This window comes from Colobus angolensis, unplaced genomic scaffold (assembly GCF_000951035.1).
Source record: "Colobus angolensis palliatus isolate OR3802 unplaced genomic scaffold, Cang.pa_1.0 Scaffold111, whole genome shotgun sequence".
In the NCBI taxonomy this organism is placed as follows: domain Eukaryota; kingdom Metazoa; phylum Chordata; class Mammalia; order Primates; family Cercopithecidae; genus Colobus; species Colobus angolensis.
The window spans coordinates 4,943,220-4,966,219 of record NW_012112142.1 but is presented as its reverse complement, the minus strand read 5'-3'; the positions used below and the strand labels follow the sequence as shown (position 1 = coordinate 4,966,219).

At 40.0% G+C, this 23,000-nt stretch overlaps 1 protein-coding gene across 2 annotated transcripts in view; it reads right to left on the bottom strand.

Annotated features, from left to right (window-relative positions):
* The window catches only part of NR3C2 (nuclear receptor subfamily 3, group C, member 2), a 359,380-nt gene that overhangs the window by 33,108 nt on the left and 303,272 nt on the right, over positions 1-23,000 (bottom strand). For both annotated transcript variants that reach the window (XM_011956685.1, XM_011956695.1), the window contains 2 exons: positions 6,540-6,670; positions 189-346 (listed from right to left, as the gene is read on the bottom strand). In XM_011956685.1, coding sequence (XP_011812075.1) covers positions 189-346; positions 6,540-6,670 — 289 coding nt within the window. The remainder of the gene's footprint in view (positions 1-188; positions 347-6,539; positions 6,671-23,000) is intronic.

Sequence of the window (23,000 nt, the reverse complement as noted above, 5' to 3'; positions counted from 1 at the left end):
GAACCCTATGTTTTATTCCCTGGCTCTGGGTCTCTTCTTCAGCCCCTTGGACATGGTGACATCTTTAATGGAGTCAACAGGGGTCTAGCATGACACCCTGAAAACTCTCAGTCTCTCTTTCCTTTGGTCAGCAGCGTGTATGTGGTTGCTGATCCTTCACTTAGGAACCAAGGAGGGGCTCTACTCACGTCATGCATAGAGTCCAGCAGCTTGGTCAGTTGGTAGAACCTCTGCCAGCTCTGCCCAGAATTGTTGGGACACTTAGTTACCATCTTCCTTAGTTCTTTGATGTAATTTGTCCTCATTTCTTCAAATGCAGCCTGGCTTTTGAGGCCATCCTTTGGAACTGTGTTAAGGAAAACAGACATGTAAATTTCAAGGATGGAAAACAACTTTAGCTTCTTAGCAGGTAAGGCCATATACTGATTTTGAGGTTAGACACTAAATCTCAACTGCATTTATGAATAAATATGGCAGTTGTCTACTGGCAAATACTTGTAGACATACATACACAAAGAACAACAACTATTTATCAGATGTGTTTATACACTTTGCACAGACTAGTTCACTTAACCCTGACACCAATATTAGGACATAACTGTTATATCATTCTCATTTTACAGATGAGGAAACTGAACACTGTAGGCTGAATCACTTGCCCATGGACACAATAAAAAAAGGCAGAGAAGGGGTGGTATCAACTTAGGTCTGTCTGTTTCCAAAGCCTTTCTCTTAACCTCAATGCCCAAGTGTTTATTAATCCTAACTTGCCAATACCTCAGAGATAGGAAAATATATTTTGATTTTCCAGGATAACTGAAGAGCCACAAACAATCTAGGTTGGGGCTAGAATTAGAAATCAACATCTTCATTCTCAAGTTCAAATATTAAAGACATTCGGGGGAACTGGCCATCTACGAAGTGGAGGATGCTGCTTACAAAGAAGCACTTTCTATCCACCTTGCACCAGGATCGCATGACCACTAAGGCATGTGACCTCCCAGTACAACCTCATCTAAAGCGTCTGTACATTAAAATATATTTTCTTATCTCTGAGGTATTGGCAAGTTAGGATTCATGTATACTGGTTTATGTGTGTGAGGAGGGAACACCAACAGTGGCTCTGCACGCAAGGCAAAATTTAAAACTTTCAAAGAGAATGAACCATGTTCATCTGTATCTTTGATAAGGTAGAAAACCAAGGATAATATTTTCTTTTTTCCTTTTATGTGGTGGCTAGCTTTTGTATGTTTTTTTAAAAATTCACTTAAAAAAAGAATACTTTGAAATTCAGGACTTGTAAGCTTATCAAGTGCTTCTGTGACCCGCTGAGAAGCAGGTCCCAGGACATTTGTGAAAGTACTTTATTAAGAAATGAAGTCCAGGTGTAGGACAGAATTTAAGCATTTTTTTTTTCCACTATAGCCAATAGTTATGTTTATGCCTTAACACTGAATAAGAAAATCACTTAGAATTTTATTTTTAGGAGATAAAGACCTAACGAAAATTCATCTTGGGGTATTAACATTCTGATTTTGAAACTGCTCTTACTTTCACTTCTTAATTACCAATTATATTTCTAATTTCCCACATAACTGGTATACATAATTATTTACTTTGGTCATCAGCACTTTGAGATGGTTCTGAGTATTGTGTGCAACCCTGGAAGCCAGGCATACTGCTGTTTCCAAATAAACCCTGTTATCCTATAAAAAGATGGATTATCTTGCAAATTAACTTCTACTATTATGTTAATAATCTTCTTGAGTTTAATTGTTGAGAGTTTGATTTGTCATTTATTTAAGTCTATTTTTGTGAGGGGAAAAGTAAATCCCTAATAGTAACTGCACAAATTCCTGAGGCTGCCACAATATTATGGTTTAAAATATTTGACATTCACATTAAATGTTAAATGCTATCCATTATATAACAAATAGTATTTTTTCTCCTTAAAATAAAACTTTATTTTAAAAGTAAAAAAACATAAAGAACAGTAATAACCAGAATGTTAATAGTAAAATCATAAATCCAATTTCTACCAAAATTTTAATGTTAACTTAAAACTTTCTAAAAGACAGGAAAAGTTTGCAAATATCTTACACTTCCCACCCACAGATTAGCATTTAAGTTATAAAACTGCACAAAGTAAATGTTCAGTTTTTCATTATAGATACTTATATGGACATCACCCCACACATGAAAAGTTGACTAGTGGTAGAATAAATAAGTTTCACTATTATATTTCAATACCATTTGGTACATCTAAGATTAATCAAATTTACATTTCTGATAGTTGTAGATCAAAAATTCTAAAAATTATAACAACTTGTCAAACAGTATTACTTATATGTTATTGCTGTCACTGAAATATAGCGTACCAGTTTCCCAGCCAGATTTTTTAGAAGTTGAAACAAACCCACAAATAAAGAGAACTTAAGCAAAACCTCAAATTTTGGAGTTCTGCCCAGAGTTTCTGAATTTACTTATTAAATGCAGCAGAGCTGCTGGAAATCATCCAAAATCTGGAGAAGAGCAAAGAGGCAACTGGGGTGGAAGTCTGTCTGCTTTCCTCAAGAACATGAGAGCCTCTGATGTCAGTCCCGAAAAACTTTGATACACTGGACATCAGGTGTGCATCTGACATTCCTGAGATGAAAAATTTTCATGTGTTCTATCACAGATTAGCCAAACAAGCTTACTAAAACCTGCAGTTTTTATGGTTCATAAAATGCTTTACCTATGTTTTCCTACCTTTTCATTTTGCTTTTTCTGCATTGAAAAAAATCAGAATTCAAATTACTGAGCTACTTGGGGGCTAATAAATTAATTCAAGTAGCTTCAAAATGATATCAGAATCTATTATGGGCTGAGTGAATATGTAAAAAGATGTAAAAGGATAAGACATCAATTTAGACTGAGTAGTCAACATTCATAAAGAATTACGGCCGGGCGCGGTGGCTCAAGCCTGTAATCCCAGCACTTTGGGAGGCCGAGACGGGCGGATCACGAGGTCAGGAGATCGAGACCATCCTGGCTAACATGGTGAAACCCCGTCTCTACTAAAAAATACAAAAAACTAGCCGGGCAAGGTGGCGGGCGCCTGTAGTCCCAGCTGCTCGGGAGGCTGAGGCAGGAGAATGGCGTGAACCTGGGAGGCGGAGCTTGCAGTGAGCTGAGATCCGGCCACTGCACTCCAGCCTGGGCGACAGAGCGAGACTCCGTCTCAAAAAAAAACAAAAAAAAAAAAAAAAAAAAGAATTAGTATCTATTCTATCATCCATTTGTCATAATTTTAAACATTTTTCTAACCAGTAATGGTTAATGACCTAGCTTGGAAGAAGAGTAAAATCATTTTCAGTGAATTTAAAGATTATAGTTCCAAAGTTATACTCCAGAAAGAATAAATCAGGAACAACAGAAACCTTGGTGAAGAGTGGAGCAGGAGGAGGACCCTGCAGGTGAGGGGTTGTAAACACAAGAGCAGCGGGAGATGGGGGTGGGTGTAATTACTGAGGAATGGTGGGGCCTGTGGCAAACTGGAGAGAACACGCCCTGCCCCGGGCAATTGAATTCAATGAAAATAAAACAAAAGGCCAAAAGCAACCCCAAAAACCCGTGCTGGCCAAATAAAACACAGCTGTGAACTGCTGGCCCCACCTCCCTACCAGGACTGCCGCTTTGCCCCCTCTGCTACGGAGTCTGCGATTCTGCCTTTTGGACACTCTGCCCTCACTGCTGCCATTGTGTGCCACCTGCCATCCGCCTGCCTTTCAGCCTCTTGGTGCCTGCTCTTAGGGTAGCAGGAACAACACTAGAGGTAAAGTCCCAAGCCATCGGTTTTATCCTAGCTCATAGAGGATATTCAACACATCACACTTATGTGCCTCCGTTTTGTCAACTTTAGAAAAGGCCTATCAATCTCCCAGGGTGATTTTAAGCATTAAATTAGATAATATATGGAAAAACACTTTGCAAATTGCAAGGTGCCAAACATAGGTGAAGCAGGATGATTACACATGTCACCACTGCCTCCCCTCTTCCTGCTTTGATCGCTACCTGATTCCAGCTTACTTTCCGCAGGCCCAGGCCCTCTCTGCTGGAAACAGCAGCTCTTCATATGCATTCAATCCTGAGTAGGTACCTTGGCTAGTCTTGGCCCTTTTCTCCAAATGACTTTACTGATCACTGCCCCTTCTCCCACACCTCTCTTTCAGGGACCCATGGCAAGGGCTAGGCACAGACTGGATACTCCAAGTTGTCACTAGGCACTCTCTCCTCCTCTGAAGTCCATGCCACTCGCCGTGGCATCCTTTCAGGCTCTTAACATCTGGAACATTTCTCAGTTTCCTCAGTGGCCATTGCATAAGGCTCAGAGTTTTCCTCTCCACACTGTCTCCTGTCATCTTTCTGGGTCTTGCCCTCATCTGATGGGAGCTTCCTCAAATTCTTTCCCCTCTGTTGGAAAATTCCTGTGCTGCTGTCGGAGTTACAACTGCCGCACATCCTTGTGAAAGCTAATCCTGTCCTCTCTTGTCTCCTCTGGCACTTTATGCCATCAACTTCTCTCCTCCCATACTTGGTTCCAGAAGCCCAAAAAAGCTTCTCATCAATCAGCAAGTCCCTGGCATGCCAGCATCTGCCCGATGCCTAACGGTCAACTCCAGTGGCCTTCTATCAGGGTTATGAACTTCCTCTGTGGAGGCCATGCTGTTTGTTACATCCCTTTTGGAAACTCTCACTTCCTGGCTTCCAATACCATATACTCTCCCAGTTTCTGTACCTCTCTGGCAGTTCTGTCTCTGTCCTGCAGCCTCTGCTACCCTCCTGTAACACAGCTCCACTGGCTCTCTCTGGACGATGGTAACCCCACTCATCGTTGGAATTACACTACAATTTTCTATAAGGATAATTTCAAATTTATATCTCCATGCTCAAACCTGTCTTCACAGTCCCAGTCCACAGTTCTCCCCATCTTTTGGCTGTTTCTATCAGGACACAGAGTTGGTATCAAAAAATTAACCTATCCAAACCAGAACTCATTTTACACTTCACACAATCTACTCCACGTCCTGATGTTAACATATTCCTATTAATGGCATCACTACTGTGGCTAGTCATTTCTCTGTGCTCAAAATCTGTGTCAGTCTTACCCACAGCACTTTTATTTCCCTTCCTAGGCAGCTGCCAAGGCCAACTCAACAATGTTTCTGGACTCCACTTGCTCCTGTCCATCATACTACCAGTCATGGTAATGCTCCCCATTACTTCCACAGGCTCCCAGCAGGTCTCTGTGCTTCCAATTGGGCTAAGTTCTCTGTCTCTGCCCCTCTCCCATCCTGTCTCTCTCCTCTTGAATCTATTCCACCAGAGAGACCCTTATAAAGCCATACAGTACGGCTTTGATCCTGTCATCCCACTGCTCAAAAGCCTTCAGCATTGCCCTCTTCTGCCCACCTAATGACATTCAGATTTCTTCAATGGACATTGAATATTTTGGTCTAATCAACACCCCAATCTTATTCCCCAATCTTATTCTCCATGACTCCTCCACCCAATATAACTTGATGCACCTTTAAAAAATAAATGAATACATAAATAAAATAAAGAATTGGAAGGCAAAACAACCCCTCCCCGCTAAGTGTTACTGCCTATATAGACTTCCCCACAGGTCCACACTCATTCATACTGATGTTCACGGCAATGTCATCTCACACCTTCTATCCAACCTATGGCCCTTGCAAAACCCTCCAAGATCCAGCTGCATCACGTGTCCCTCCCCAGATCCCCAGAACTGAATGTGCTCTTCCCTTCTTTGAACCACCATTACATTCCTTACCTCTATCATAGTAAATAATTACTTTCCACATCTATTAAAGATATCTTTGGCCAGGCGTGGTGGCTCACACCTATAATCTCAGCACTTTGGGACGCTGAGGCTAGTGGATCACCAGAGGTCAGGAGTTTGAGACCACCCTGGCCAACATGTCAAAAGCCCATCTCTACTAAAAATACAAAAATTAGCCGGGCATGGTGGCACATGCCTGTAATCCCAGCTACTTGGGAGGCCAAGACAGGAGAATCGCTTGAACCTGTGAGGTGGAGGCTGCAGTGAGCCAAGATCATACCACTGCACTCTGGCCTGGGCAACGGAGCAAGACTCCATCTCAAAAAAAAAAAAAAAATCTTTGAACTTTTCTTTGAGTATAAACTCCATGAGGATAAAGACTGTGCTTCATTAACCCTTGTGTTTCCTGAATTGCCCAATCCTACTATACACATAAAGACACTTTATAAACATTGAGTGGCTGGATGGATGAAGGAATGTTGGGATATGCTCTTTCATATGACCAAAGCTTCATAGTTTGCAAGTAACTTAGTCCATCAAAGGTCAAAGGCTTCCTCCAATTTCTTCAATGTTTCTGTTTGATTTGTTTTTGTTTTTGGTACCAACTACCTGAATACAATAAATATAGGCTACCACCCTATGGGGAAGATGATCTGGTAATACAGAAACAGTGCCAGGATGGGCATCAATTTACTTGTGCTTAGTAGCAGCAAAACTTTCATGATGGTGTATTCTTCAAAGGTGAGCTGCAGTCGAACGAACTGAAGGCTGATTTGGTGCATCCCCTGGCATAGTTCATACATGGCAGACTGATGCATCTTCTCTCTGCAAAGGAAAAGAAGAAAATGTCTGAGAATGCAAGATTCATTATCAAACCCAGACTGGCAGCCTGAGGCAGCTTAATAAGAGATCTGACTCAGAATTCTCCTTTTGGCTTCAGCATGGAGCAGATGTGTATTTTAAAGACAAGTTAGACGCTTTTCATAGTGAGTGGTAAATTGCTTCTAGACCAATACTGCTGGGGCGTTTACTTGTACCCTGTGAGAATGTGTCAGGAGCACTGAAACCAACCCTTTCAAAGTATGCCATGATTTCATTTTATGTCAAGAGTAATACTGACTGATTAGGATTTTACTGTGTTCTAGTGAGACCATCCACAAAGCAGAGAAGCTGCTGTGATCTGGGGCAAAGCCCACAGACTCTTGTTCCTTTTCAGCCGCAGATACTCAGCACTTATAGGAAAGGCCTGGGCTAGATGCTACGACCATAGGACGGGGATGACTCATCTTATTTCTCCATGGGCCTTCCTTACAGAGGTCAGGGAACATGTCATTAACTATTTACAGCAACATATTTTAAAAGGGAAATTAAAAAATACTTTACAAGGTGAGAACACCAAATAGAATCTCTCTGATAAAGAGAAAAAATGACAAGGGAGTTTGGCACAACATATACAAATACTTCCACACACACAACCAAACAATACCCTCACACCACTGTCTAAATGCTTCCATAAAAATCCATGTTATCTAAAAACAGAAGTCATTATTTTCTCTTTGCTTAAGAAGTAAGCAAGGCATCACTATTTTTTTTTAGATGTTTTCCCTCAAAGTAATAAACCTTTTGTAAGGCCCTGGGTAACTACTGGTTCATGGCGACCAGACCATAAAAAGTGAAAGAGATGCTATTGGTGAAAAATGGGAAAGGACTTGACAAAGGCCAAAGAAACAGAAAACGAGGTCTGGATGGTGGATCTGTTAAAGGGTGACTGAAAGCAGGCAGCATCTGCTGGAAAGCAATGTGGGGATCTCCCTCCCCTCAATTGGCAGAAATCTCTTGCATCTCAACTCTGAATACCAATTATAAGGAACCCATAATGAAACACAGCACATGTTCTCTGCATTATTATATATCTTTCCTCTCCCCCAGTAAGCTAGAAGCCATTTTAAATTAAGGAAATATTTTAAACACACACATATGCTAACAGCAGGAGCTTCCGAATCTACCATCCAGAATTAACAGTGTAAACAAATGCTACTATTTTTGCCATATGTGCATCAGATTTTTAAAAATTAAACATGGCAGAGTTAAGGCCCACTCTGCCTTCTTCCCCAATCCTATCCATCTCTTCCTCTTTCAAGAAGGGAACCACCCAGTCTGGGTGATTATCATTTCCTCTCAGATGTGTGTATTTCACTACGCATGTGTGTATCTACCAAAACAGCATACAGTACTGCTTTGTTTTATGTAAATTTGAAATTAGATATGCACATCCTTCTGCAACTTATTTTTATTCAACAATAACTTTGAGATGTATCTATTCTGATACAGGTAACTAAGTTAATTCATTTTAACTGCTTCGAGCTTCATTTGTTTGAATGTACTGCATTTTACTTATCCATTGCACTACTGATGGACACTTGGGTTGTTTGCTCTTTATTACTATCACAAATGATGCCCAAGGAATATCCTTGTCATTTCTATAGGATACAGAATTAAAACAGAACTTCTGAGTCATAGCTTTGCGCATGTCTCTTGCTTTCATTCCAACCAGCAGAGCATGAGCATGCCCTTACTCCACATCCCCACCAATGCTTGCCATTATCCACTTTCATTTTTTTTCCATTTGATGGGAGGTTGAATGGATAGCACATGGTTGCTTTTATTTCCATTTCCATTATCACCAGTAGATTCAGCATTTACTCATCATTTGGGTATCTTCTCTGGTGATTTGACTCTTCATATCTTTACCACATTTACCTATTTTTTCCTTCTCGCACTGAGTAACACCATTTTTATTCCTAATAATTTTGTGCCTTAAAAATGTTGTCTGATCTTCACATTGTTTTTCTTGCTCTCTGCCTCTTTTTCTTGCTCTGTTTAGAACTTGCCAGGTGTGCTCTCCACCTTTCTTTTGATCCCTTAGTTTCAAACTTCCCACGTAATTTATGTTTCACATATATCTTCTAAACATAAAAGGCTGGATTCAGAAATCTGAGAGTCTCTGTATTTTAATAACTCAGTTTAATCTGTTTTTATTTATCATGATTACTGACAAGTTTGGATGTTCTCTACCATTTTAACTTACTTTCCTTCCTCTTTCCCTTCTTTCTCTTTCTCTTCCTTTCATTGGATAGATCTAGATTTTTAGCCTCCTGTTGTGGGAAGTCAGGAATCCCGAATGGAGGGACCAGCTGGAGCCGCAGCAGAGGAATATAAATTGTGAAGATTTCATTTTAATATGGACATTTATCAGTTCCCAAATAATACTTTTATAATTTCTTATGCCTGTCTTTAATCTCTTAATTCTGTTATCTTCGTAAGCTTAGGATGTATGTCACCTCAGGACCACTATGATAATTATGTTAACTGTACAAATTGATTGTAAAACATGTGTGTTTGAACAATATGAAATCAGTGCACCTTGAAAAAGAACAGAATAACAGTGATTTTTACAGAACAAGGGAAGACAACCATAAGGTCTGACTGCCTGCGGTGGGGTCAGGCAAAAAGAGCCATATTTTTCTTCTTGCAGAGAGCCTATAAACAGACGTGCAAGTAGGGAAGATATCGCTAAATTCTTTTCCTAGCAAGGAATATTAATACCCTGGGAAAGGAATGTGTTCCTGGGGGTAGGTCTATAAACGGCCGCTCTGGGAATGTATGTCTTATGCAGTTGAGATAAGGACTGAGATACGCCCTGGTTACCTGCAGTACCCTCGGGCTTACTAGGGTGGGGAAAAACTCCACCCTGGTAAATTTGTGGTCAGACAGGTTCTCTGCTCTCGAACCCTGTTTTCTGTTGTTTAAAATATTTATCTGGCTGGGCGCAGTGACCCAAGCCTGTAATCCCAGCACTTTGGGAGCCTGAGATGGGCGGATCATGAGGTCAGGAGATTGAGACCATCCTGGCTAAAATGGTGAAACCCCGTCTCTACTAAAAAATACAGAAAACTAGCTGGGCAAGGCGGCGAGTGCCTGTAGTCCCAGCTACTCGGGAGGCTGAGGCAGGAGAATGGCGTAAACCCGGGAGGCGGAGCTTGCAGTGAGCTGAGATCTGGCCACTGCACTCCAGCATGGGCAACAGAGTGAGACTCTGTCTCAAAAAAAAAAAAAAAATTATCAAGACAATACATGCACCACTGAACACAGACCCTTATCAGTAGTTCTGCTTTTGCCCTTTGCCTTGTGATCTTTGTTGGACCCTTATCAGTGGTTCTGCTTTTGCCCTTTGTCCTGTTCCCTCAGAAGCATGTGATCTTTGTTACACCCTTATTAGTAGTTCTGCTTTTTGCCCTTTGAAGCATGTGATCTTTGTACCTACTCCCTGTTCTTACACCCCCTCCCCCTTTGAAACCCTTAATAAAACTTGCTGGTTTTGAGGCTCAGGTGGGCATCATGGTCCTACTGATACGTGATGTCACCCCCGGTGGCCTAGCTGTAAAATTCCTCTCTTTATACTGTCTCTCTTTATTTCTCAGCTAGCCGACACTTATGGAAAATAGAAAGAACCTACGTTGAAATATTAGGGATGGGTTCCCCCAACAGGCCCCCTCTGCTATGGTTCTACAGGATTTAGAAGCTATACATGCTGTTTTTACACCTTAAGTCATCACTGTTAAATCTAGTTTCTCTCATACACACACACTCCAGGTCTGCTTAGATTTCCCCAGTGTTTCTTCGAACACCCTCACTTCTTGCACTTTACTCCTGAGTTCAATTTCTTACTTATTGAAGAATGTATTTTAGTAATTCTTTCAGCAGTGATTAGTTGATAAATGTTCAGGGGCTGGGTGCAGTGATTCATGCTTGTAATCCTAGCACTTTGGGAGGCCGAGGTAGGCATATCACCTGAGGTCAGGTGTTCAAGACCAGCCTGGCCAACATGGTGAAACCCCATCTCTACAAAAATACAAAAATTAGCTGGGCCTGATGGCAGGTGCCTGTAATCCTAGCTAGTCAGGAGGGTGAGGTGAAAGAATCACTTGAACTGGGAGGCAGAGGTAATAGTGAGCCAAAGTCGGCCATTGCATCCTAGCCTAGGTGACAGAGCGAGACTCCGTTCCAAAACAAAACAAAACAAAAGTTCAGGTCTCATGTCTTTAGCCTCAATTTGTCTGAAAATGTCTTTATTTTACCTTCATTCCTGGATGATAGTTTAAAAAGCTATGGATTTCTAGCTCGACAGGTGATTTACCGCAGTACTTTGCAGATAGTATTCAACTACACCTGGGCCTTAATTGTTGCTTTTGGGAAATTTCCTGTTAGTCTAATTGTTGTTCTCCTGAAGGTGGCCTGCATTTTTCTCTTTGGTAGCTTTAAAAACTTTTCTTGGCCGGGCGCGGTGGCTCAAGCCTGTAATCCCAGCACTTTGGGAGGCTGAGACGGGCGGATCACGAGGTCAGGAGATCGAGACCATCCTGGCTAACACAGTGAAACCCCGTCTCTACTAAAAATACAAAAAACTAGCCGGGCGAGGTGGCGGGTACTTGTAGTCCCAGCTACTCGGGAGGCTGAGGCAGGAGAATGGCGTAAACCCCGGGAGGCGGAGCTCGCAGTGAGCTGAGATCCGGCCACTGCACTCCAGCCTGGGCGACAGAGCAAGACTCCGTCTCAAAAAAGAAATAAAAAATAAAAAATAAAAAAAATAATAATAAAATTTTTTCTCTATTTATATGATGCCTGCAGTTTCATGATGATGTACCGAGGTGCAGACTGATTTTTATTTCTCCTGTTCAGGACTCAGTATCCTTATTCAACTTGCATATGTAAGTATTCCTTCAGTTCTAAAATGTTTTTAGTCATTGTCCCTTCAAACATCACCCCATCCTGTTCCTGTTATTTTTTGTTTTTAAACTCCAGTTAGCAGTATGTTGGACCTTCTCCTCATGTCTTCCACATTAGCCTCTCTTTCATATTTTCTTGCTTTTTATCTCTCTGTACTGCATTCCTAGGTGATTTTTTCAGATCTATTTTCCATATAATCTACTGTTTAATACAGTGTTTTAATTTTAGTGGCAGTATTTTTCATGTTGAGAAGCTGAGAAATGCTCTATTCAATTCTCTCTCAAACATTTCTGTTCTTTTCCATAGGTATTTCTCCTTTACATATCTAGATATTTAAACATGTTTATTTTATAGTTTCTTTCAGATGTTTTATTCAAATTTGGGGGGTGCTAATATGCATATCTAACAAGTATTATTTTGGCATGTATTGTCTTCTAGGTGAATCCCATGGGTTCTGGCTTGTGGATGGGACTCTACAGAGTTTTAGCATTTGCGGCTGTCATGGGTATAAGCATTTTACTTGTTCTGGAGCAGTTTTTATGCTAATTTCTCAGCTTAAACACTTTTTGCAAGACTCACGTAGTTTAAATTTAGACTCCACACTTTATGTGGTGCAGGTTTCTGTTTCTTATTTCTTTCAGCTTCCTTGCCATGCTGGCTGGTTGGTTTAGTTTTATTGTCCTTGTTAGTAGACAGCAAAATCTTTGCCAAGCCCTAGATTTATGCAAGGGGCTCTATTTCAGGCGCTGGCCTTGTTGGAGTCTGGCTTCCTGTCACCTTTCCCTGTTTGTGTTCTAATACCCATCCTCAAGCACATATCTGCATTCAGTAGTCAGTGGACCATCTGTGGCATTAGTTTTGCTTTAAAGCACCCTGTCTATGAATTTCCTAGTTTTGCACCTTTTAAAAACATTTCTTTTGAGCTTGGCTATATATTTAAGACTTTTTTTTAAAATGCAGAATTTCTGTGTGTTTAGAGCCAAGAAAAAAAAAAATTAAAAGCTCAGTTTAGTTCCATCATTTTGATTGGTAACTGCAAACTTCTTAAAGAAAGGATCCATGTCTAACTTTTGTAAGTGTCAAAAAGAATATGATAAACAAGTGCTATGTGTCAGTCTTTGCTAAGTATTTCTCATGAATGAATGATAGAAGGAAAGGAAAAGAGAACAGAGAACAGTTAAAGGCTATGAAAACATACAGATTTGCATATGATGATGATGATGATGAAGGAAAAGTAATACTAGCAATTTATGTAAGATTATCAAGTGGCCACAAAATTAGATATTGCATTTATGAAGTTCTACAAAATTTTTGAGAGAGAGAGACTGATTTAGATTGTGACGTGGGTAAAGCAAATTGGAAAATCAGGATGTCTGTGGAGCATAACACAACATGCATTTCACACTGTGCGGTTTGAAACGTGTGCTTATGTGCATTTGATTCCTTAACGGGGCATCCCTAGCTCTGCCCCAGCAGGTCCTAGAAGGGCACAGCCCATCAGCTATCCAGCATGCTGGCTTTGTGATCTGGTCATCATGAAGCATCTGAGATCTCAGGCTTATCACATATAAGATTGGAATACTAATAATAATTCCAATCTTGCAGGGATGTATGAACTAATTATATGGAAGCTCTTAAATTATACTTCACACATGTTAGCTTTATTTGGAAATCATGGGGAGAATACAATGCTTCTTAAGAGACCAATGATCATTTGGTTGAAACAAACCAAGGAGTCAAGGTCTTAAAATGAGTTTTCAGGAATACAATATTATGTTATTATTTTAAATTATTTCTATATAGAAGATGGCAAATCTAGGGAAAAACCAGAGATAATGTAGAGTTTCAAAAGGCAGAAATAACTTGCCTAGAGTAGAACATGAGAACGAAACACCTCCACGTCAGAGCATTTCTGTTATCAGATGTGTTAACAAAACATCCACACACAGATTAAAGGTTAAAGAGAGACTTCAGATTCCACTTGAAAACAGATTAGAACACTAACGTGTGACAACACACCTAAAGAAAGCATTTTTTGCCACTTCAGTATGAACAGCATCTCTTTTTAACTCTTTGTGAGGTATTAACTAAATAACCTCTACAGTCTCCATAGCTATCATTTATGGATTACCCGTCACACACCAGAGCTAAATTTCTTCTTGCTAAATCTCACAATGCCCTGTGAGGAATTAATCTCATGTTCATGATAAGGAATTTTAGGCACATGTGAAGCCAGGATCCAAACTCAGGTTTTTTACTTCAAAACTCATGCACTTTCCTTTCTCTGTGTGCCAGCCTGAGTCATCATTTTTGGCTCTTTTTTCCCTCTATTCAGTACCTGCAATGTTTTGTTATTACAGTCACTCATTTGTTTATTCTTTGCTACCCATTATGTGGTAACATTTTGGGTTTTCAAATTCCATTGCTGTTTCCATTGCATGAAATCGAATTCTCTAAATATGGAGCACTCAATATAGCTTGAAATTTCAAGAAAATAGGCCATCTTGAAAATGCATTTTATATCACATCATTTTTGCACAATTTTTTTTGTGCGATTGTGCATTTTTTTGCACAATTAAATTAAATGTATAGAAAAGTACATCCAAAGAAGTTGAAACAAGGACAATCTTTTGGCATAATATTGGTATTAATTTTGCAATATCACTTCATAGAATATACTCTTTGTTTCATGCTTTTATTCATGTCATAATTTTACCTCATTTTGAATAGAATGTAAAAATATACTGACTACTTTGGGAAAGAGGAGCAAACTCGTATAATGTTTCTGTAAAACAAAAGTAAATGCATGACCAAAAGTCACCCTTGAACAGTGAACTAATACAAATGTGGTAACAGATTACTGCCATAGAAAACAGTCATACAGTGAACATCAGACCTGAGTAACTGATGGCTGCTAGTCTGTACTTAAGAACCGTGAGTACTAATATACTTGCACATGTCAGCCATTTCTAACTATCTTCTTATTTGTAGGAACAGAATAAAAACTTTACTTTTGGATAAATAAACACAGCCGCCAAAGTGGTTCTAGAGACCCACTCTAGAGGTTGGGTTAAAATCTATGACAATAGTTCTAAAATATTTTTTAAAAAATACTTCAATAGTTTTGTAAACTTGAAATTTTCTCAAATGAAGAAGCCAATTTTATTTGTAGCTATAACTTCATCTGGTCTTCTCTTAGAACATCTATTGTACTAAACTAAAATAATATGATCATTTGGAAATAGTTTTAAAATATTAAGTTAAAATTATCTAACTTCTCCAAATCTGATTCACTTGGGACTAAAGTGAAAAATGGGAGTTAGAGAGTATTTTTTTCTTGCTTTGGAGAGAATTTGGGGTTAGAAATGGGGTTTAATTCATGTAACAATAGTGGCAATTAGAAAAGGTCCATTAAAATCAGAGTGTGGGTAGGGCTTTCAAAATTTAAATGACTTGGGTGCTGGCTGCCTGCTTTTAACTGAGCACCTAAACAATCTGAACAACTCTTTTATCTACAGGACCCACCCATGCTATATTACCATCATTATGTCAACCATGTCGCCCTATTTCACATTATAAGACGAGTCCATTGAACCTATCAGCCAATGGCTGTCAGAAAGAACACTCTTGTTTTTTAGGTACTGGCTTACCATTAGGGTATCTGGAAGTCCTTCTGGAAGTAGTTGATTTGAGAAATTATTTCTCCAAATTAAATGTAATCATAGCATCATAGTCATGTTGTACTTTGAGAGAAGTAGATATCTGATAAGCCCAAACTACAAAGCATTCCAGGCTATGAACGCCTGCAGAACTCAGGAGCTCTAAGTATGAGTCTAGACACCTTCACGGACACTTCATGTAGTGGCCATCCACCACAGTGAGAAGACAAGCGAGGCTCTTCCACCTTCCAGTGTCTAAATCTGTAGGATGGTTTAAACTTCCCACCCATTCCAGGTTCTCATTCCAGGTTCTCATCAGCAACCTCTATTCTGAGGTTGCCTTGATCTTGTCAAGGGCTCAGTTGAGTTCACCTTTGAGTTGGCTAGTTTCAGGGGCGTGCTTACCACGCAGCTCCTTAATGGTCTTCCAAGGTGTTACCCCTGAAATTTGGCTAGACCACTAGGAAGTCACACAGGCAGGCCTCTAAAGCAGTGCATTTTGCAAACATTATTTAACATTATGCCTCCATTGAACTTTGCCAAGAAATAGCCCTTTGCAGAAAAACTCTGCATCTTTGCAAGATGGATTCTGAAGATGACTTCCATGTTTTGTTACTGATCATTCTTATTAAGACTCATGTGATACATGGGCCTTGAACTGTAGGCCTGGAAAAAGCTTCTTTCTTAATGCTAACTTCTACTTAATGAATCTGCCGGAAGTGAAAGCAGGCCATTGAGGGGTTATTTGTTGTTCACAGCAGCACTATTCACAATAGGCAAAAGATAGAAGTGTTCACTGACAGATAAATAGATACACATGAGGAACATGTATACAATGGGATATTGAGTCTCAAAAAAGGAGATTCTGACATTTGCTACACCATGGATGAACCTTCCTACTATGCTCAATGAAATACGTCTGTCAGAGAAAGACAAATACTGCATGATTTCACTTATATGAGCTATCTAAAGTAGTCATACTCATAGAAACAGTGAGTAAAACGGTGGTTACCAGGGGCTGGGGGGAGGTGGGAAAGCAGAATTAGTTTAGTGAGTACAGTTTTAGTTTTGCGAGATGAAAAAGTTATGGAGACTGGTTGCACGTCAATATACTACTACTACTGAACTGTACACGTAAAAAGGGTTAGAAGGCAAATTTTGTTATACGTATTTTTTAATCACAACTAAAATGTTTTGAAAATTAGAAAAACAAGAATCTCTACAACCCATAATCTATTTATGATGGAGTCTCACTGTGTCACCCAGGCTAGAGTGCAGTGGCATGATCTCGGCTCACTGCAACCTTCACTTCCCTGGTTCAAGCGATTCTCCCACCTCAGCCTCCCAAGTAGCTGGGATTACAGGCCTGTGACCGTGCCTGGCTAATTTTTGTACTTTCAGTAGAGATGGGGTTTCCCATGTTGGCCAGGCTGGTCTCAAACTCCTGACCTTAGGTGATCTGCCTCCCACTTAGTCTCCCAAAGTGCTGAGATTACAGGTGTGAGCCACCGCACCCAGCCTATACTTTATTTGAGATCAATTAAGAAACTAATATTTGTGTTTAATAATGCAACTTCTGTTAGCATTCAGGTGATTCATTCTTTCATCTTTTATAATATACAAAATATCTGTCTTACTCTGTTTTAGCTACTTGCTTTTTGCCTTTTTGTGTCTTGAATGGTTTTTAGTTTTACTGTATCTGTGCTTTTACTGCAAGCTACGCTAAATGCTTTTGGAAAGCATGCGGGGTAAGAATTCTTTAATAAACTACGATTTCAAAAAGTCACTCAGAAATAGTTCCTCAAAGACCTGGTACTCTAAAGGGGAAAGAAAATAGAACTACCTTTATCACTCCTTTCTGTTTCCACAAACTCACATTTAATAAATGTAATCCTTTCACATCAGCTGATTTTATAAATGCCAAAGCACAAGAGGCTCCCAACTTTTCCACCTGTGGGAACCTATGAGAAGTACAATGACATTTTAAAATGTAAGATCCTTTAGTAATATGGCACTGAACTGTACCTTGTCAACTAAACACCTTTTAGGTGTGTAAGACATCACTTTATTTAAGAAGGAACTACAAAAAGCAGCCTTTGAAATATTTCACATTAGCCCCTGGATTAAGCTCTACATAGCTCTGATCATTCTGAAGGTCTGTGTACTCTTCTGGATAGTGGGGTACATATCTTTCTATGACTGATTTTTGTATGGTGCATCAGTCAACAATTATGTGAGTGATAAAAAAATATCTGGCAACAAACAGGAACAGGTAAATCAACATATTTCATAGACTTTCAGCTGTTCTTTTCTTTGTAGATATAAACAAAACAAAGGTTGTTTTGTTGTGTTCAATCAGGGTTGAAGTCTCTGGAATCTCAAGAGGAGGCCTCTCAATAAACATGTTTGTTAACATACTATTCATTACTTCAGTAAACTGCCTCTAGGAATGTGTGTGCATGCCTCCAGAAGTAGGCAGCAATAGTGTCAATCTTGCAACAGAGAAATAAATAACTTGACTGGTGTGGTGCACACACGTAATCACAGCCAACCTGAAAGAACAGACTTTACATCTGATACCGCAAACTGCATCCTGTCTGAATAAATCGAACATCTAGTTACAGGGTCAGTATAACAGATGGTCCATGTCTCGGGCTTATTATATTCCTAAAAAACAGCATGCAGAAAAACAGGATTTTTCTTCCAAACCTCAATTAGAATAAAAATGACCCCAATTTGAACATTCAAATGATTCCAGTTTACTGTTTTTAATTTTTTATAGCCTTATTAATTTTTCCTTAATGGACAAGATATATCTGTGAAGGACCATTTTACTAGCTGCAGTTCTGACACCTGTTCATTTTTATAGTACTTGCAGAGTTTATTTGTAACCAGGGTAGCACTCAGCCATGAGGTGTAGAAATCACCTGAGAATGCCATTGTGGTCTGCATCTCTAACACGTTACTGGACTAACGTGTTAGATAGACTAATGTCCCACTGGTGTCCACAACATTCATCCATTCTCTCTTAATTTTGCATGATCAATTCTAATAATAGTTAAAAGCTAATTCAGTATTTTATCACCTTAGTTGATGTTCCAGAAGAGATATGCTTTCATACAACTCTCCTTGGACTTCAACATCACAATATCCACTGACCTTAATGCATGTTACACAGATCAGAATAACATGTGATAATGGCAACTGTAATTTACCTCTGGTGGTACCAAAAGTCTGGAAAAAAAATTTTTAAACCATACATCCTATGTATAGTATTTTTAAAAACATTCCTTTATACAGTAGATTTTAAAATAACTTATATAGTCAGCGGTTTCTTCAGGGTACAAGGATATATGTCTTTAGTGCAGGAAAGAAAACGTGTAGCCATAATCCACTGTAAAATTCAGATTTCAGAGAAAGTTAAAATTGGGGGTATCTGTGATAAATCACATTACAAAAATGTTTTGCTTGACCAAAGGTTTAATCTTAGTATTCTCTGAACTGTGAATTTCCCCAGGAAGGCCAGTACCAATACAATTCACTTAAAAAGGTGATTTCTAAGCAACTTTTCAGGACTGCTTATTGTATCATGCGAGGCACATCTGTCTCTGAGATATGTGTCTAGACACCACACACTAAAGTAAGAAAGACAAAGAGCAAACTGTAGGAGATTAAAAAGGAACATAGTTTACTGGATATTATCTATATAGATACTAGGGGCCTTGGTACAGGGAAATCCATGAATACGCCTAGCACTGAATTCTTACTAGAAGAGCCTACTACCAGAGGCCATTCTAGTATCATTGGATGTTTTAAGATTTAGTAAACTAAATTTTTAAATTCTAGGTTTTGCTGAGACAGTTTATATGTGGCTTTGATAGAAGAACAAGCTGTAAGTGTCAACTAGACTATGATTTGCTTATTCCAAGAAATTTTTTGGAAAGGCAGTCAAACCTCACTGAAAACAGCATTCTAGGATTTGAATCCAGGCTGTCTGTTCCCAGATTCTGGTCTCTTAACTGCTGTATTATGGTTAAAACACCCAAGAGCAAGCTTGGAGACTCATGATCACTTAATAAATGCTATGTTAAGACTTATTGCCAGAGTTGCTACATCCACGGAAAGAAAACAGAAGAACAACATTCTCAATGCCAGGTGCAGTGGCTCATGCCTGTAATCCCAGCACTTCGGGAGGCTGAGGCAGACAGATCACTTGAGTCCAGGGGTTCAAGATCCACCTGGGCAACATAGTAGGATCCCGTCTCTACTAATAATGTAAAAATTAGTAGGATGTGGGTCCTTATAGTCCCAGCTACTTGGGAGGCTGAGATGAGAGGATCACCTGAGCCCAGGAAGTTGAGGACGTGGTGAACCACAATAGGGCCACTGGACTTCAGCCTAGACGACAGGAGTGAGAACCTGTCTCAAAAAAAAAAAAAAAAAATTTTCTAGTTAAGTATTTTTTTCACTATCAAGCCTCATATTTGTAGGCTAGGCTGTAGATTTCAATACTAAATTTCTAAAAATTTAATGGTATGCAGATCTCAGATGATTATACAGAAGACAGAAAACCTTTGGTGAGTTATTATTGCTTCATACAGGGACATTTTGGGTATAAACGTAAAGACACTGCTTACTTTCAATAAACGACTATTGTTTCCTCACTTATAAAACGGGGATGTAAAAAGGTAGGATTCCTTTACTTGATAACTTTGTTCACATTCTTGAAATTCAATAGTTAAATGCTAATTTAGAAACGTTACCAGACTATTGTTTGGGTAAAGGGTGACAGGAAATTACTTTTTCCTACTACAATAAAAGATATGTATTAACCAACAAATCATGGAGTCATATTCTTCCTAAAGCAAAAGTCACATTACTCCAGTAACCAGAAGCTGGCACAGGATGGTGTAGAGAAGGACATTTACTCTGATAAAATCTAGGTGCACAATTGTGCCTCCAAGGCCACAGCAGAGAGTGGCTCACGTGGGCAGACGTGATTTTAGCAGTGTGTGAATGTGTTGGGGTGGGGACAAGGAAGGTGGAAAGCAGGTGTGTGCTCACTTTCTAGGATCACCAATTCCTTTTTCTATCTTGAAATCTGTGATCCTATAAAGTGAACACACTTGCTTTCTACCTTTTCTTCTTACTTTGGAAGAAGAAAACAGTTAAAGCTCCAGAGACTCTGTCATCACAGACACGATTAAATTCATTAATCAAAGCATACCCTAGAAAACATTTCTGGATGCCACAGTTCTGTAGGAAAGGTAGTTTCTTCTATTGGAATCATCTAAAAGCTGATACATCATCTGTCTGAATAGAAGAGTGGTGTCCAACTCAATTAATTTATTAGAGATTAGCCACGTGTCCTTTCTTATTACTGATTCTGAACATCTGTCACAAAGCAGATTTTGTTCAGGACATTATGAACAACTGCATCATTCATGACTGGGTGAAATAAGTGTAACACCACCAGGCCACTATACCACCAGTGACATTCGTTTCCCATAAAACATCAACACTGAAACACACACTACACCTGCATACAAAATGACATGAACACACTGATTATTCAATGTATAGCCTAAATATTTCTTATCCTTTTAATTCACTTGTATGAAATTCCTTTTCAAGGTAGATGAGAGGTAAAAGTGACATTTTCTAACCTTCTCTACCTCGAAATTCTGTGAACTTCCTCTAATCAGAACTAAGTAGCGGTGCAGTTTCTCTTTAATGAGAAATGATTTGTTGGTTTTTTATGTTCATTGCTTAGAAGCAGTGAGTGTTAGTTAAGGACAACAGCTTAAAACTGTTAGCTCCCTGTGATTCTCTTTTTTTTTTCAGAGAGAGTCTCGCTATGTCACCCAGGCTGGAGTGCAGTGGCGCAATCTCGGCTCACTGTAATCTGTGCGTCCCGAGTTCAAGCGATTCTCCTGTCTCAGCCTTCTTAAGTAGCTGGGATTACAGGCGTGTGCCACCATGCCCCGCGAATTTTTGTATTTTTTTTTTTTTTTGAGACGGAGTCTCGCTCTGTCGCCCGGGCTGGAGTGCAGTGGCCGGATCTCAGCTCACTGCAAGCTCCGCCTCCCGGGTTTACGCCATTCTCCTGCCTCAGCCTCCCGAGTAGCTGGGACTACAGGCGCCCACCACCTCGCCCGGCTAGTTTTTTGTATTTTTTTTTTAGTAGAGACGGGGTTTCACAGTGTTAGCCAGGATGGTCTCGATCTCCTGACCTCGTGATCCGCCCGTCTCGGCCTCCCAAAGTGCTGGGATTACAGGCTTGAGCCACCGCGCCCGGCCTTTTTTTTTTTTTTTTTGGAAATGGGGGTTTCTCCCTGTTGGCCAGGCTGGTCTCGAACTCCTGACCTCAGGTGATCCACCCACCTCGGCTTCCCAAAGTGCTGGGATTACAAGCGTGAGCCACCACATCCGACCCTCCCTGTGATTCTTGAGTAAAGCACTGGGCTCTTGGCAATCTTGTGAGAGAGAGGCAAGTGCAATCCAAGCCTTCCTTCACTGTGATGCTTTGTACAAAGAACTGGAGGGTGGCAGAATGTGAGAGGGAAGAAAAGGGGGCAGGGGCAGCCACTAGGCAGCAATGTTTTCTGCAACAAGGTGAAGGAACAGCAGTGGTATGGTTTGAATGTGTCCCTCAAAATTCATATATTGTCACTTAATTATCAATATGCTAGTAAGAGGTGAGGCCTGTAGGAGGCTCCACTTCTCAATCACCCGCTACAATCACCTCCTGTAGGAGGAGATCAAGTAGTGAGAGCAGAGCCCTCATGGATGGGCTTAGGGCCCTTATTAAAGGGGTTGAGAGGGATGAGTTTGGCCCTTCCATCCCTTCTGCCACGTGAGGACATGGTGTTCTTTTCCTCTGGTAGAAGCAGCAACAAGGTGCCATCTTGGAAGGAGATGGCAGCTCTTACCACACACTGAACCTGCTGGCACCTGCAACTTGAACTTCTCAGCCTAAATTTAGGACTGTAAGAAAATAAATTTCTATTGTTTATACATCACTAAGTCTCAGGTACTTTGCGAACAGTGGCACAAACAAACTAGGACAAGCCATCGGGAAAAAAAATAATAATAAAGAAAAATCATTCCTCTGAGTAATTTCTGGAACTGAAATTTCAATGATTTTAAATTTCAATGATTTTAAGACCAAGACTGGTGGAGCTGCAAAACAAAGTTTTCAATTTAGAGCAACCATCTCAAAGAAAAGAGCACAGAAGTTCATACTGAAGTTTGAAAAACAAACAAACAAAACAACAACTTTGTCCAGTCTGTGTTCTCTCTCTGGAAAAGCCTTAACGTGCCTAATTTCAAAGGTAAGACAATGGGATGGTAGCATTTTTATTCAATAAAAATGATACCATCCCACTCACTCTACATGATATAAGGAAGGGCTATAGAGCAAAAGGAAAGGAAAGAGAAAGGGTCAAGCAGAAACAGAAAAATGAGGAGAAAGAATGGGGGACCAGTCATGGAGAAAAGGAAGGGAAGCAGAAATGGTGAGGGAACAAAAGGAGAGGGGGAAAGAAATGGCTCTGTCCCTCTGAAGCTGAAGCCCGCAGTTCTTTTGGCCCTGTGGTTTGACAGCTTCAACTATGGATTGCAGAGACCCATCCCCTTTCCTGCTCAGGTACAGCATCTCACGCTTGGATCGTACCACCCGCTTCATAATACCCATCCAATTCTAACCC